Source organism: Vipera berus (assembly GCF_964194415.1).
Source record: "Vipera berus genome assembly, chromosome: 3".
NCBI lineage: Eukaryota > Metazoa > Chordata > Lepidosauria > Squamata > Viperidae > Vipera > Vipera berus.
Window position 1 is genome coordinate 163,741,423 of NC_138204.1, and position 14,353 is coordinate 163,755,775.

Genomic DNA, 14,353 nt, shown 5'->3' on the forward strand with positions numbered 1-14,353 from the left:
AAGACATATTAGACAACTTCCACTCAAACTCCTATCTTCTCTTTTTGGAAAAAGCTGTGGGGCTTAAATTGCACAAGTTCCTGGATAAAGGTAGCTGTCTGGGTCCTTTTCAATCTGAATTCAGACTGAGATATGGAATAGAAACAAATTTTGTTTGTTGTTGTGAATGACTTTTGTAGGGACCCAGATCCTGTTCTCTCTCCTAGGTACTTTTGATGCTACTGACTATAGTATCTTTCCAGAGCTCTTGAAAGGAAGAAATGGTTACAGAACAGTGGATATTTTCTTTCCTAGACCTGTGGGACTATTAACAATGATACAGGATGAACACCTATTTCATATGTGATGTGAAGAGCTTGGTTTTCTCGTCCACATTACATTATTTATCACCTACATGAAGGTGCTGGGGAAGGTAATCTGTTGCTTCAAGATGAGTTACCAATCACTATTATACCGATCCACTCAGAGCCAAACAGGAGATGCTTTCGAGATCCTTACTCTGTGTCTAGATGCTGTAAAGAACTGGATGGGACAAAGCAAACTGAAGTTGAATACTAGCAAAAAGTGGCTATTTGCCCAGCATCCATGAGCTGGAGTAGAATTCACCCTGTAATAGCTGAAAAATCCTCCATTTTTATTCAAGAGATAGCTCCTCATTAGATCATCAGAAGCCATAAACAAGTCTTCCCCCTAGGAAACTGGAAGATAAACTGAATTCCAAAGAGGAAACACAACACATTTGTTGATATTTCTGTAATCACATCCTATCCTCTTTTACTAGCCCTTGGTAAAAAATATGTGTGGGAAATTCTTGCTTCCAATGGAACAGCCAAGAACTTGACAAGAGGTTTCCTTGCTCAAATAAATATATCCATAATTTGGGAATTCTTCTGATTTGTGGCTCTAAATCAGCAGGTAGAATCTGCAGGCAGTGCATCTTGGTCAACCTTCAGAATCTGTACCATTAACCTTTTTTAAGCAGAAATTCTGGCAATAACCTCTCAGGCCTTCATTGTTTCAAGATTGTATTGCTGCAATGCATTCTACCTGTGCTGCCTTTAAAGACTATCTGGAAACTGCAACTAATACAAAATGTATCTGCTTGCTTTCTAATGGGTACAGCTGATTCATCAAAATAAAATCAATTTTGTAGCCATTGCATGTCTGTAGGTTTTCTGTAGGTTTCACAATGCAATTCAACGTATTATATATTTTAATATATAAAACCATACAGGCAAGATCCCAAGATCCCTACAGCATGGTTTTCTCGAAAACTGTGTTTATCCTGTTCAACAAGGGAAGTTCTGGTTTCCCTGTGTGCAAGGTGAAGGGGCCCCATGTAATGTCATGGACTGGGTTATCCGGCATCCTCTGCAGGAAAAATGAGACAGGTAGTCCTCAACTTTCAACCATAATTGAACCCAAAATTTCTTTTGTAAAGCGAGTTTTGTCCCATTTTACGACCTTTTTTCCCACAGTTAAGTAAATCACTGCAGTTAATAAGTTAGTAACACGGTTGTTAAGTGAATCTGGCTTCCCTGCTGTCTTTACTTGTGCAAAGGGCACATTGGGGATCACATGATCCCGGAACACTACATCTGTCATAAATATGAGTTGGTTGCCAAGCAAATGAATTTGGATCACACGAGCATGGGGATGCTACAAAGGTCATAGGTCTGAAAAATCATCGTAGATGAGTTTTTTCAGTGTTGTTGTAATTCTGAACAGTCATTAAATGAACTGTTGTAAGTCAATGACTACCTGTATAGAATTCTAGGCTGTACACATGCCTAGATGAGAATATGTTTATAAACAGAATGCTTAGCTTACATGTTTCCATACCTCCAGCAACTGATTTATATCCTTTTGCAAACCTTCATTTTAGTTTCTTATTTAGGCTACCAACAGGAAACCTACTTTACTGCATCATTTCAGAAGATGAAACTGTCAATATGAAATGTTCAGTATTAGAGTGACAGATTTTTCATTTAAGGATACCTGTTCTGGAGGTAATTCCATGCTTTTAATATAGTAACCGTGTTCCTCTGCATCTTCAATTTCTGGCAGTACAAGGTGTTCAAAATATGCTTTCAACTGGTCATCACAGAACTCTTCACCTACAATATCATAATCTAATATGGAAAAGAAAGGTTTGCTATTAACACAAATGTTTCACATTGTCACCATTGATCTCCAAAAGATTGTTTGTTTTAGTAGAATGTTTTAATAGATTTTAAAATTAGAATTTAGCTGCATGAAAACACCAGAATATATGCAGTGCTCTGTTTGCTGACATGATACACCACCATTAGTAGAAGAAATTCCCCAGAGTTCAATTTTTTATCTCATACCTGCAGAACATTCTTCCAGGCTCTCAAAGCTCAGCAATTTCTCATTTTCTATAAATCTGGAAAAGCCAGCCACAGCATCGGTGCCTATTTCACTTGCTATCTCATTCTCATCAGGAAGTAGTGAAGCAAACTGCAAACATGAATTTTAATAAATTATTTGGTTGATAATCTGCAGGAAAATCAAAATCTCTTAACTGTATACCACATAAACTAGTGAAAAATTAAAGAAAAAGAATGAAGTTTAGTTTCAATAATTAAGATGGAAATCCTGATTTATCAAATATTTGGAATTTTTAAAGTGCTAACAAGTACATGGTCTATACACACGTTTTATATAGCTATAGCAGTAGCAGTAGCACTTACGCTTATATACCCCTCCATAGGGCTTCACAGCACTATACAGTTGTTTTATATGCCTGAACTTCCAAAAAAATTCAACAAAGCTTCCCACCAAAAGATCCTAAATTATAAAAGAACAATCCTCTTATAGATTAGCAACTGATTAAAGAAACAGAGTACTGATGAGCAACACAATAGGATCTTCCAAATGTTTGAACTAGTTCTGTTTAACTGTTTTATGAATGAGCCAGGGGTAAACAGTAAAGTATTGTAGAGTATTAGCAACACCTATTCAGGCGTTGCTAATAAAGATAAAGAATCCAAAGGGAGCTATCAAAATACAACAGATAATTAAACATGCGGCAAATAAATTTCATAAATAAATAAATGGTCATTTAAATGCAGAGTACCTAAATATAAAGCAGCACTGACACAGAAGTAACTACAAAAAGATTTGCGGATTATGACTTAAAGAATCATGAATTAACACAGGATTGAACCAAGCCATTATTTTGCTTGTGTTCTGTTATATATTTACTCTGTGATGATCCAAAACTGATGATCTTCTTTTGTCTGTCTAAATGAAGAAATGTTGACCTGTTTTAATAGCCTTTCCCCTAAAGTATTAATGAAAGATCTAACATAAGGGTTCTTACAGATTAAAAAACGAAGTACTCCATTCACATGTGAAAATTTGGTTTAGTGTGCTTACCATATAACTCTTATGTAAAAAATACATAGCATTCTTGATATCTCATTAAGTACAAGCTGGAGCATCAAATAATCTGAACAGTGCAAAAATTCCTTTGGCTGTTTACAGATATTTGTTTAAATACTGTAATTGTTCAGAAATGGAAAATGAAATTATAGTACGCACAGGTATGTATAGTAACATATGTACTTTTACAGATTGTAGGAAAAAAATACCTGATTTTCATTTTCTTTTTCCAATGAAATATATTCTTTAGTTGTCAAATCTGAAAGTGAAAGAACCATTTGAATTTAACAAACAGATCCATAAAAGTGATAAATGACAATCATTTATATTTTTAGTAAACAAGTTTCTATTGCATTGCAAGCACATAACATAACCAAGTTTTCCTAATAACATCAGACATGAGTGTTATTATCTAATTAGAACTTATAACATACATGAATCAATTATTTAAAAAAATGTTTTAATGGATTTTACGTTCATTAATTAATTTACAATTCTATCTCACCTTTCTCTCCTACAAGATGATCCAGGCAGTTAAAATAAAACTGATTAAATAAATATGCACAAAAATTAAAATCTAATTGTTACAAATATATTATTGGGGTAGTTTACAGTTGAATTGTTCCTGAAAACATTTGATAAAAAATGTTTTATTTCTTAAAAGTTCGTCCTCCTTTTAAACTCCCTCCCTTATTAGCATTTTTTATTCAAAGATGTCATATTACTCTCTTTTGAGCTGACTGCACTTTTCATTATGTGAAGATTCTGTCAGTGAACAGATATACTATTAATATGTAGAGTAAGATAATAAACTACAGATAGATCTCAACTTACAACCAAACTGAGCCCAGAATATGTGTTGCTAAGTGAGAAATTTGTTAAGTGAGTTTTGCCCATTTTACGACTTTTCTTCCCACAGTTGTCAAGTGAATCACTGCAGCTGTTAAATTAGTAACACGGTTGTTAAGTGAATCTGGCTTCCACATTGACTTTCCTTGTCAGGTTGCAAGGAATGGATACTGCAACTGTCTTAAAATATGAACCAGTTGTCAAGCATCCGAATGTAAATCATGTGACCATGGGGATGCTACAAATAGAAAAATAGTCATAAGTCACTTTTTCAGTGCTGTTATAACTTTGAATGGTCACTAAATGAACTGTTGTTAGTCGTGGACTACCTGTATAAGTATATTTCTACAAGTCAATGTTAAAAAGAAAAAAAACCCCACAGAAAATAAAGTTTCTGGAAATACTGCAAAGTATGGGAACAGGTAACCAACAATGAAAAAAACCCTTTTAAATACCAAGTGAATTATTTCTCTCTGCTAGTCACTTCTCAAATTTCAGAATATATTATTGGATTAGTAGTACTGCTTTACAATATATAAAAAGATGTTGAGACTCTGAAAAGAATGCAGACAAAAGCAAAAAGAATGATTAGGGGCTGGAGGCTAAAACATATAAAGAATGGTTATAGGAATTGGGTCTGTCTAGTCCAGGGGTAGGCAACCTCGGCCCTTTTATGACTCATGGACTTCAACTCCCAGAATTCCTGAGTCAGCTAACTCAGGAATTCTGGGAGTTGAAGTCCATGAGTCATAAAAGAGCCGAGGTTGCCTACCCCTGGTCTAGTCCAATGAAAAGAGGGACTGGGGTGATATAATATTGCTAAGCACATTGATTTGTGCTTCTTAGATTGTAAGCCGCCCTGAGTCTTCGGAGAAGGGCAGGATATAAATGGGATTAAAATAATAATAATAATAATAATAGCAGTTTTCCAATAATTGAGGGGAAAGACAAGGGAGGTCAAACTATTTTCCAAAGCGCCAAGAGGCAAGACAAGAAACAATGGATGGAAACTAATCAAGGAGACAAGCAGTCTAGAACTAACAAGAAAAATAGAGCAATCAACCTTGCTTGCCTTCAGAGGTTGTGGATGTTCTATTACTGGAGGCTTCAAGAAGAGACTGGACAACCATTTGTCTGAAATGGTATAGGTTCTCCTGCTTGAAGAGGGGGTTGGACTAGAAAACTTCCAAGGTCACTTCCAACTCTATTAGTCTATGTTCTAATAACTAGAAAGCTAGAAATAGTTTCTTAATCTCAGACTATGGAAAAAGGCTTTAGCTTGAACATTTACCTTGTTTTCTCCTCTGTATGCTATTCATTACTACGAGCAAGGATTTTGAAGGATTTATAGTTCCTCAATACTTCAAATTATTACAGTATCATTTCTCCCTATTTATACAGCTACCCATCTCACATGAAAGTGACTCGACATGAGCTAGCAATTAGTCTAGCACTTAGCAATAATTAGGTTATTTCAATATTATATTCAGAAAAAATCTAACAATTAAAAATTAATCTGATTAATTAACAAAAATTAATCAAGGCTGGAAATTGAAGAAAACTGCTGTTTCAATTGGTAAATTTCATCTCCCTACCATATACTTAATAGGCAACTGCACAAATGTTACTTTTGAATTTTTTAGACCCATTTTAATTATACAGGAGATACTATAAGAGATTGTCATACCCTTTTTTTAAAAAATCAACATATAGCTTAATTTATCTAGAGAGATTAAAAATGTAAATAAATGAGGCCATGCCGCTTATTTTTAAATGAAAGATAAGTATTATTGTGTGCTGGGGTCAGCACCAAAATTGACTCTTATGGGAAAGACGTAGATTTCAGAACTAAAAAAGATGTAATAGGTTTTACTCCCATTCTGCTCTTATTTATTATCCTTACTTCCTATAGCATCATCTAGAGCTCCCTTAATATTTGTATATTTTATTGTTTTATTTTGGGCATTAATTTAATTCTATTTTAACTTTTGTATTTTTGTATTTTTATTATATGCCCTGTTCACCGCCCTGAGTCCTTCGGGAGAAGGGCGGTATAAAAATTTAATAATAAACTAATAATAATAATAAACTAATTAAGATTTATAGACTTTATTTTGAAATTCATTAGCTAGCATGGACACTGCTGAGAATCTGGGAAGCACCATATCTGAAGGACAGCAAAGTTGAGAAATACTGTATTATTCATTTTATCTATGTCTTCTGTTTTACATGTGTTTATGTGCAAATCAATAAAGCTGCATTATCATCATGTTACATTTCAGAATGATTTCGCAGACTTCCCCAGTAATCTCAAATTTGCCAATAGATTCTTCTCTGAAGTTCTTCTACAAACAATTCCATTATTATTACTAAGTGTGTATGTTTCCATTACAAATACACCTCAACTTGCAATCATAATGGAGCCCAGAATTTAGGTTATAAGTCACTGCAATTGTATGTCAAAGCAATCTGTGATTGGACTAATTTTTACCACCATTTTTACTATGGTGGTAAAATGAGTCATAAGCAAATCAATTCTTCCAAAAGGGTATTTTTTTGTCAGAAAATGGCAAAAAACACAGGAAATCAGCAAAAAAATGCAAATTGCAGTCACATGACTGCAAGACACAACAACTGGCTTTAAATATGAGCCAACTGCCAAGAGACCAAAATGCAATCATGTGACTATGGGGGGAATAATCATAACTTTGAGGACACGTCTTAAGTAGCTTTTCTGAATTCTGTCTTAACAGTCATTAAACAACAGGTCATAAGTTGAGAACTACCTGTACGGAGATGTTGGAGTTTTTATTTTAGAAACATTATTTTCAAATGACTTGATGTTACTTAACTGACAAATAAGCTCACAATTACAATGAGTACAGCATATATTCGTTATTATACCAATATTTTTACAAATCAGAATAAAACACCATTATGAGTAGAACTTTACGAATTTGGTTTGTTGTGGATTTCTTGATAATGCTAAAACTCAACAGACATAGCTGAAACTACATACCTTCTAAATGTTTTTCATGGAAGTTATTCGGATTTTTGTCTAAGCAATCATCAGTAGAATTTTGGCTTTTTCTCTGCAAAAAACTATATTCATTTTGGGGTGGCTCCAAGATAATCTCAGCAACATTATCACAGTTTTCCCTGGGAAAGTTCAAAATAAGGTTTTAATTATGAATTTTGATTTTAAAAGGTCAAAAAGTATTTTTTTAACTAAGTATCAATGATTTCTTTTTTGTAATAATTAATCTGTTCCTTTTTAAATGGTAACATTAGTAGCAAAGTAATCTGGATAATTAGACAGGCAAAAATTTGAAAAAAAATAGATTTTAAATACATGCAAGTGTATTTTTATTTAAAATATGTAACCAATCTATTGTTCATATTATCCACTTTCAGATTTCAAAAAGAAAATTTGAAGTTGATTTAACACTTGTTAAACCAATTGAATTGTTTTTCAACTGTAAACTCATTTCTCCAACATATATCTGGATGATAAGTATACAATTAAAAGCCACATTGCTTGGGAATTGCTGTATAATCTAGGAAGGCTGAGATACCACATGTGGAACAAAATCGAAACATCACGTAAGACTTGTCCTTAGAGAAAAAAGTGATTTTGGTAACCATACTGTATAATAATGATACTCACAAAATTCAGACTAATTATCATACATATTAAAATATTAAGTCTATATTAAAATACTAGCTTATTTATTTGATAATATTTAATAAGAAATGTTGACTACAGGTAGTCCTTGATTTACAACCATTCATTTAGTGACTGTTCAAAGTTACAACAGCATTGAAAAAAGTGACTTACAATCATTTTTCACACCTATGACCATTATAGCAGCATCCTGGTCACATGACCAAAATTCAGATGCTTGGCAATTGACTCACATTTATGATGGTTGCAATGTCCTGGATTCACGTGATCACCTTTTGCAACCTTCTGACAAGAAAGGTCAATGGGGAAACCAGATTCATTTAATAACTGTGTTATTAACTTAACAATTGCAGTGATTCACTTAACAACTGTGGCAAGAAAGGGCACAAAATGGGACAAAATTCACTTAACTGTCTTACTTAGCAATGGAAATTTTGTGTTCTTTTATGATCATAAGTTGAGGACTATCTGTAGTTTTTTGTGAAACTTACTTATCAAATGCATTTTGAGAATTATGAATAGTGTTAATTTATTCCTAAGATTCTAATCCATGAACAGACATGGTTCTTTGGAAAATGATAGGAAATACAGAAGTACAACCTATTCTTATTAATTATGCCAAAATTACGGAGTTTTGCATCAAAGAATGTACCATTGATAAATATAAATCTTACACTGTATCGTGAAAGTTAGACATAAGATTTTTCCTTGGATCCGAATCAAGTTCACCACCACAGGAAGATGCTAACGCGGCCAAAAATTTTCTTTCAATATAAGAAGCATGATCAGAAAGTCTGCATGAAAAAAAATAGTTACTTGTCCTTCATGTTCTCAACTTGGAAAAAAAAGTAGTAGTGATTTTTAACAGAAGATTATATAAAAAGTTATAGTATAAAGGAGGATAAAAACAATTTTCATGTTTTTCCAGCCACAAATTTGATTAGGTATCTGTATTAAAAGATGCCAGCAACTGGAAGATCAATTTATTTATGTATCCAAAAATAGGCAAAGGCTAAGCTCTTCACCTCAGAGTTTTAAGAAATCTAGGGATTATCTAGTAGTTCATGCCACAACTCATACAGTATGAGATAGCATTATACACTAGAAAAAAATATAGCTGACTAATGACTTTTTGTTGAGCAAACCAGTGTCTGTGATTAATTTATGGTTTGGCTTGTGCAAATTTAGGAATTCAATATTACTCAATGGACTAGCAAGTTATTTAAATACCCACTGACACCTTTTGATCAACTGGCAAACTGCTCTTTCTCTTTCATCTAATGTTTAGTGTCGAGATCTATTTTTCTCAAATTTCCATTCAAAATGGCATTCACAATTTAAATTTCATTCACAATTTCCTACTGGAAAAAGAGAAAAACTTTAATTCTATTCCATTTTTTTCATGACAGTTCTTTCACCTCTATGGCTTGCTATGAAATCTCTCCTTACTCTTCACTAGTCCAAGCACAGAAGTTGTGCTTGTCATACAGCAAGACACACAAACTAGCCAGCCCATTTTAGCTTACTACATTTTAGAAATTCAACCTACACCATTAGTATCTAGAGTAATTTAACAGACCATGGTCAAATCAACTCTGAATAAGTATATTGGGCAAGACAGCCAGACTATTCACCAATGGAATTTTCTAATAGTTCTTGCCAGTTCGCTTGCATTATTTAACTAGCTCACTAGGCATGTTATTATGAATTATATTTTAAGTATTTAGCAGCTGTTAACATTTTGTTTGGACTATTTTTGTAAAAAGTCATATCAAAATAAAGAAAAATAACCATGCCCTTATTTAAAAAGCATATTAGACTAGATTGCAGTAGGTTAATTTGTGACTATGTCATGCAAATGTAAAGAACTGGATTAATAAAATAATCCCTGGTCAAGTTAACAGTGGCTAAGCACATTGTACAAATACAGTTCATTATTTCAGAATGAAAAGCTAGATCTGGAAACAATTTAAGATTCATAAATTAGTAGCCATGAAAAATCTTTCAATTTACACATTCTATTAAGTGCATTACCTGCTTTGAGAATCAGTTTTTTGTCTGGTTTCTGTTGAAGCAGCAACTGGAAGACCAAGATTTGATGAAAGTGTGATATTGTCTAAAATTTCATTGGTATGGTTAGCTATAGAGTTGACCAAAACACTTGGAAATGTCTCATCCCCAATATGTTTGAAGTTTTCCATATTACTCTTGTCTCATAATGTCTGAAAGTTTTAATACAAACATAAGCAACAAGAAAATTTATAATTTTATAAATTTTAAATTTATAATTCTAACATTGCTATGTACTACTTTTTTTACTGTTATCATGTATTTCTGTTACCTAAATGTTGAATACATTAAATATCTTTCATAAAACTAAAGTAACTCAATAATCAAGTATAATTCTGAACATTACAATTACACTTTACTGGTATTAAATATGTTACCAAAGAGATAGCCTTACAGTAACAAAAAGCATGGTTAATTGTTTCCTAGAACATTGTCAGTCTATTTAATCACCACATGCATTGATTTAACTTTAGCTTTTAATTCAGATTATTATAAAGAGTTTTGTCTGAGAGTTCAGCATCTGAAATGTGCTAAAAATGAAGGGGAAAATGTGCTTTTATTAAGATTTTTAAACCAATCCTAACTTGTACAATTGCTGTAATGAAATTGCCATCAATGACTTGGGTACAGAAAAAATCCTGAATGTGCTATTCATACTGTGCATTTTACATCCTGCTAAACAACTTATTACTTCCCTAACATCTAGACTTCAATTGCCCCCAGACCCAGCCAACACCTCCAAAGACAAAGGAGTGAAAAAGTCGTGGTCTAAAACCAAGAGAACAAACTAAACCCTACATATCTGTCTTTTACCAATAAAACATTCAACTAAAATCTTCAACAATTTTAATTGCAATAATACAGGTAGTCCTTGACTTACAACAATTTAGTGACTGTTCGAAGTTACAATGGCACTGGAAAAAATGACTTATCACCATTTTTCACACTTATGACCGGTGCAGCATCCCCACGGTCACATGATTTATATTTGGATGCTTGACAACTGACTCACATTTCTGATGGTTGAAGTCGTGTGGTTATGTGATCACCTTCTGACAAGCAAAATCAATGGGGAAGCCACAGTCACTTAACAACCGTGTTACTAATTTAACAGCTACAGTGATTCAGTTAGCAAATGTGACAAGAAAAGTCATAAAATGGGCCTAAACTCACTGAACAAATTTCTCACTGTGCAACATAAATTTTTGGCTCAATTGTGGTTGTAAGTGAGGGCTGCCTGCATCTCGCATTTTTGCAAAAACAAAACTAGCCTTTCTGTTAAACTTCTAACAATTCATTAAACAAGGGTCTTTTTTATGGCAGGCACAGGAAGAAATAAAACTGTAGTTCAGAAAAGCTCCTTTATTCACTGCAGAGAAAGCTTTTGTGAACTTGTCTATTTCTTCAACTGTCCGCCATAAAAACACCTTTCTTTAACGACTTATTCATACTAATCTTTGTTAAAGACACTGCCTTAAGCAGACAAGTAGATTATCAGGAGGAACACCCAGCTAGCTATTCACAGTAGTTATGACTGTATCATAACTTGACAACTTAGACTCTAGTGACCACATCTTCTGACCCAGGAGGCATAAACAGACCTACTGAGCAAATTATTAGTCTGCAACTGGTTAAAAACCTTGTAAGGTGAGGTTAACCCTTCTTCCCTCCACCTGGTGCCCTCCAGATGCGACAGGTCTTAACTCGTATTTCACAGAGTCTCATAGCCCAACGCAACTGGAAAGCAACAGGTTGGGTCCTTTGATAAGTTACGGGGCTCAGCGCTGGCGAATGTTTGTTTATTTATTTATTTATTTATTTATTTATTTATTTATTTTATTAGACTTGTATACCGCCCTTCTCCCGTAGGACTCAGGGCGGTTCACAAGGTTTTTTAAAAAAACAATACAGCAAATTGCAAAAATTAAAAACAATTAAAATGATCACATTAACCCATTTAATGTTCATTCCGCCGGGGCCTGAAGACCTGGCTCTTCGAGCTCTCTGACCCAGGCTGAGGAGTAATTTATTTTAATTGGGGTTTTAATTGCACAGGGTTAAGTTTAATCTTTTTTAAATTGGTTTTAACTTTTGTATTGTTGGTTTTTAATTCCCTGTAAACCGCCCTGAGTCCTCAGGGAAAGGGCGGTATATAAATGTAATAAAATAAATAAAATAAATTTAGTTTGAGGGAGAAGTGGCCCTTGCTCCCTTTAGGCAAGGGAAGGGCAGGGCAGCCAAGCAACTAAGAGCCGGGATGCTCACAGGTGTTCAAAATCCCGTCCGCCAAAAAAAAAAACGTTAGGACGAGGAGCACAATTTCACCTCCGTCCCGTGGCCAAAGAGCTCTTCCCCTATCAACAAGCGAGCGTCCGGGCTCTCCGTCCCGCTACCTCAGCGCGTCGCTCGCGCTCGAAACTGGCTCCTCGAAACGCCGGTAGTAGTAACAGGGGGCGGCGGGGGGGGGAGCGGAAAGAGAGACTTCAGAAGTTCCGAGCGCCACGCGACGAAGAGCGGGAACTGACTTAACTTCGCCTCCGCCCGCCTCCGCCCCCCCCCCGCCTTTAGCCGCCTTCAGGATGTGCAGGAAACAAAGCGCTCACCTAATCCCAGGCGAAGCGCAACAGCCAAGACGGGGCTCGCGGGCGCCTCGAGGCACGCGGGAAACCGCTCCGAGGCGTCCCGGAAGCCCCCCAAATCCCACCCGCCCGCGAACTCAGAAAAGGAAAAATAATCCTCTCAACCCCCCCCCCCCGGCTAACCCGCCCCGCCCCCGTTTCTGCCCCAGAGTTTGCGCACGCGCACCTTCCCTTCAGGCGCCCAGCAAACCCGCTCAGGCTCGCGTTCAAGAAAAAAGGCGGAGATGAGAGGCCCGGAGACGCGAACGCTATTGGATTATGAGATCAACCCGAAAAGGAAGGGCTGCGGCCCTTTGATTGGGCGAGAGGGAGTGACGCGCTTGCTTTCAAAATGGCCCTGGGATAAACAAGGCGGCAGGGGGTCTTCAAACTTGGCCCTTTTGTGACTTGTGGACTTCAACTCCCAGAATTCCTCAGCCAGCCATGCTGGCTGAGGAATTCTGGGAGTTGAAGTCCACAAGTCACAAAAGGGCCAAGTTTGAAGACCCCTGAAAGGGGTTTGAATCCCGGGGTGGCAGTGACGGCTGGATGTTTTGTTAAAACTACGAAGGTAATCCAGCGCTCCAAGTCCCGATTCACAGGAACTCGCCCCCCCCCCAGGCACAGAAGAAGAGTAATGATGTTGGGGAGAGGATGGAAGCGACTCCATTTGAAAGGCACCAGTTTGGGAAAAGTTGGTACCGTGTTTTATCTAAAATTGCAAAACGGGTGTCAAACTCGCCGCGTCACGTGACGTGGGGCGACTTTTTTTTTTGCATTGCCGGAGCGGGGGGGGGGGGTGTGCGTGCAGTTTGACACCTAATTAGTTCCTCCCGCAAAGGTTGCGTGGAATCGGCCTTAATGCTATTTACCAGGCTACAGAAGTGCTGTTATTAGATTTGCTAATTGATTTTGATGTAGCAACGCACTAGGGCAGGGCACTGGGAGTTGGGAGTCCTCAAAGTCATAAAAGGGCCAAGTTTGAAGACCCATGCATTAGGGCAGGGGTCTTCAAACTTGGCCCTTTTATGACTTGTGGACTTCAATTCCCAGAATTCCTCAGCCAGCTTGCCTGGCTGAGGAATTCTGGGAGTTGAAGTCCACAAGTCATAAAAGGGCCAAGTTTGAAGACCCCTGCATTAGGGCAAGATGGAAAAGGCTTCAAATGCATTATTGCTGGGGGGGGGCTATTAACATACAGCATTGGCTTCAGTAGCAGCTAGCAATAGGTTTTCAGCAATTTACTGAGACCCCAGTTCCTCAGCTGTTGAGAATAGCTGTGGGCGCGCCAGACCTGTGGAACCGCTTGCCGGTTGAGCTCCGGATGCCCCCCCCCCCGACCTTCGCTCCTTCCGGCGCGATCTAAAAACCTATTTATTCGAGCAATCTGACCTGGTTTGATGGGTTAGGGTTGGGGTTTTAATATGTTTTTTAATTACTGTTTTAAACTTGAGCATAATATTTAATTGTTTTTAAGTTTTGTATTACTTTTTTATATTTATTGCCCTGTACACCGCCCTGAGTCCTTCGGGAGAAGGGCGGCATAAAAATATAATAAATAAATAAACCCCGCTTTCAGTTTACCCCAGGGGTAGGCAACCTTGGCTCTTTTATGACTCATGGACTTCAACTCCCAGAATTCCTGAGCCAGCACAGCTGGCTCAGGAATTCTGGTAGTTGAAGTCCATGAGTCATAAAAGAGCCAAGGTTGCCTACCCCTGGT

At 36.5% G+C, this 14,353-nt stretch overlaps 1 protein-coding gene across 3 annotated transcripts in view; it reads right to left on the reverse strand.

The window, feature by feature from the left end:
• CEP192 (centrosomal protein 192) overlaps nt 1–12,720 on the reverse strand; it is a 66,038-nt gene extending 53,318 nt beyond the window's left edge. For all 3 annotated transcript variants that reach the window (XM_081326024.1, XM_081326026.1, XM_081326025.1), the window contains exons 1-7: nt 12,616–12,720; nt 9,977–10,164; nt 8,617–8,736; nt 7,277–7,416; nt 3,618–3,667; nt 2,352–2,481; nt 1,999–2,132 (exon numbers count right to left, since the gene is read on the reverse strand). In XM_081326024.1, the coding sequence (XP_081182150.1) occupies nt 1,999–2,132; nt 2,352–2,481; nt 3,618–3,667; nt 7,277–7,416; nt 8,617–8,736; nt 9,977–10,143 (741 nt within the window). In that variant the 5' untranslated portion in view covers nt 10,144–10,164; nt 12,616–12,720. The remainder of the gene's footprint in view (nt 1–1,998; nt 2,133–2,351; nt 2,482–3,617; nt 3,668–7,276; nt 7,417–8,616; nt 8,737–9,976; nt 10,165–12,615) is intronic.
• Nucleotides 12,721–14,353: the final 1,633 nt, after the last annotated feature.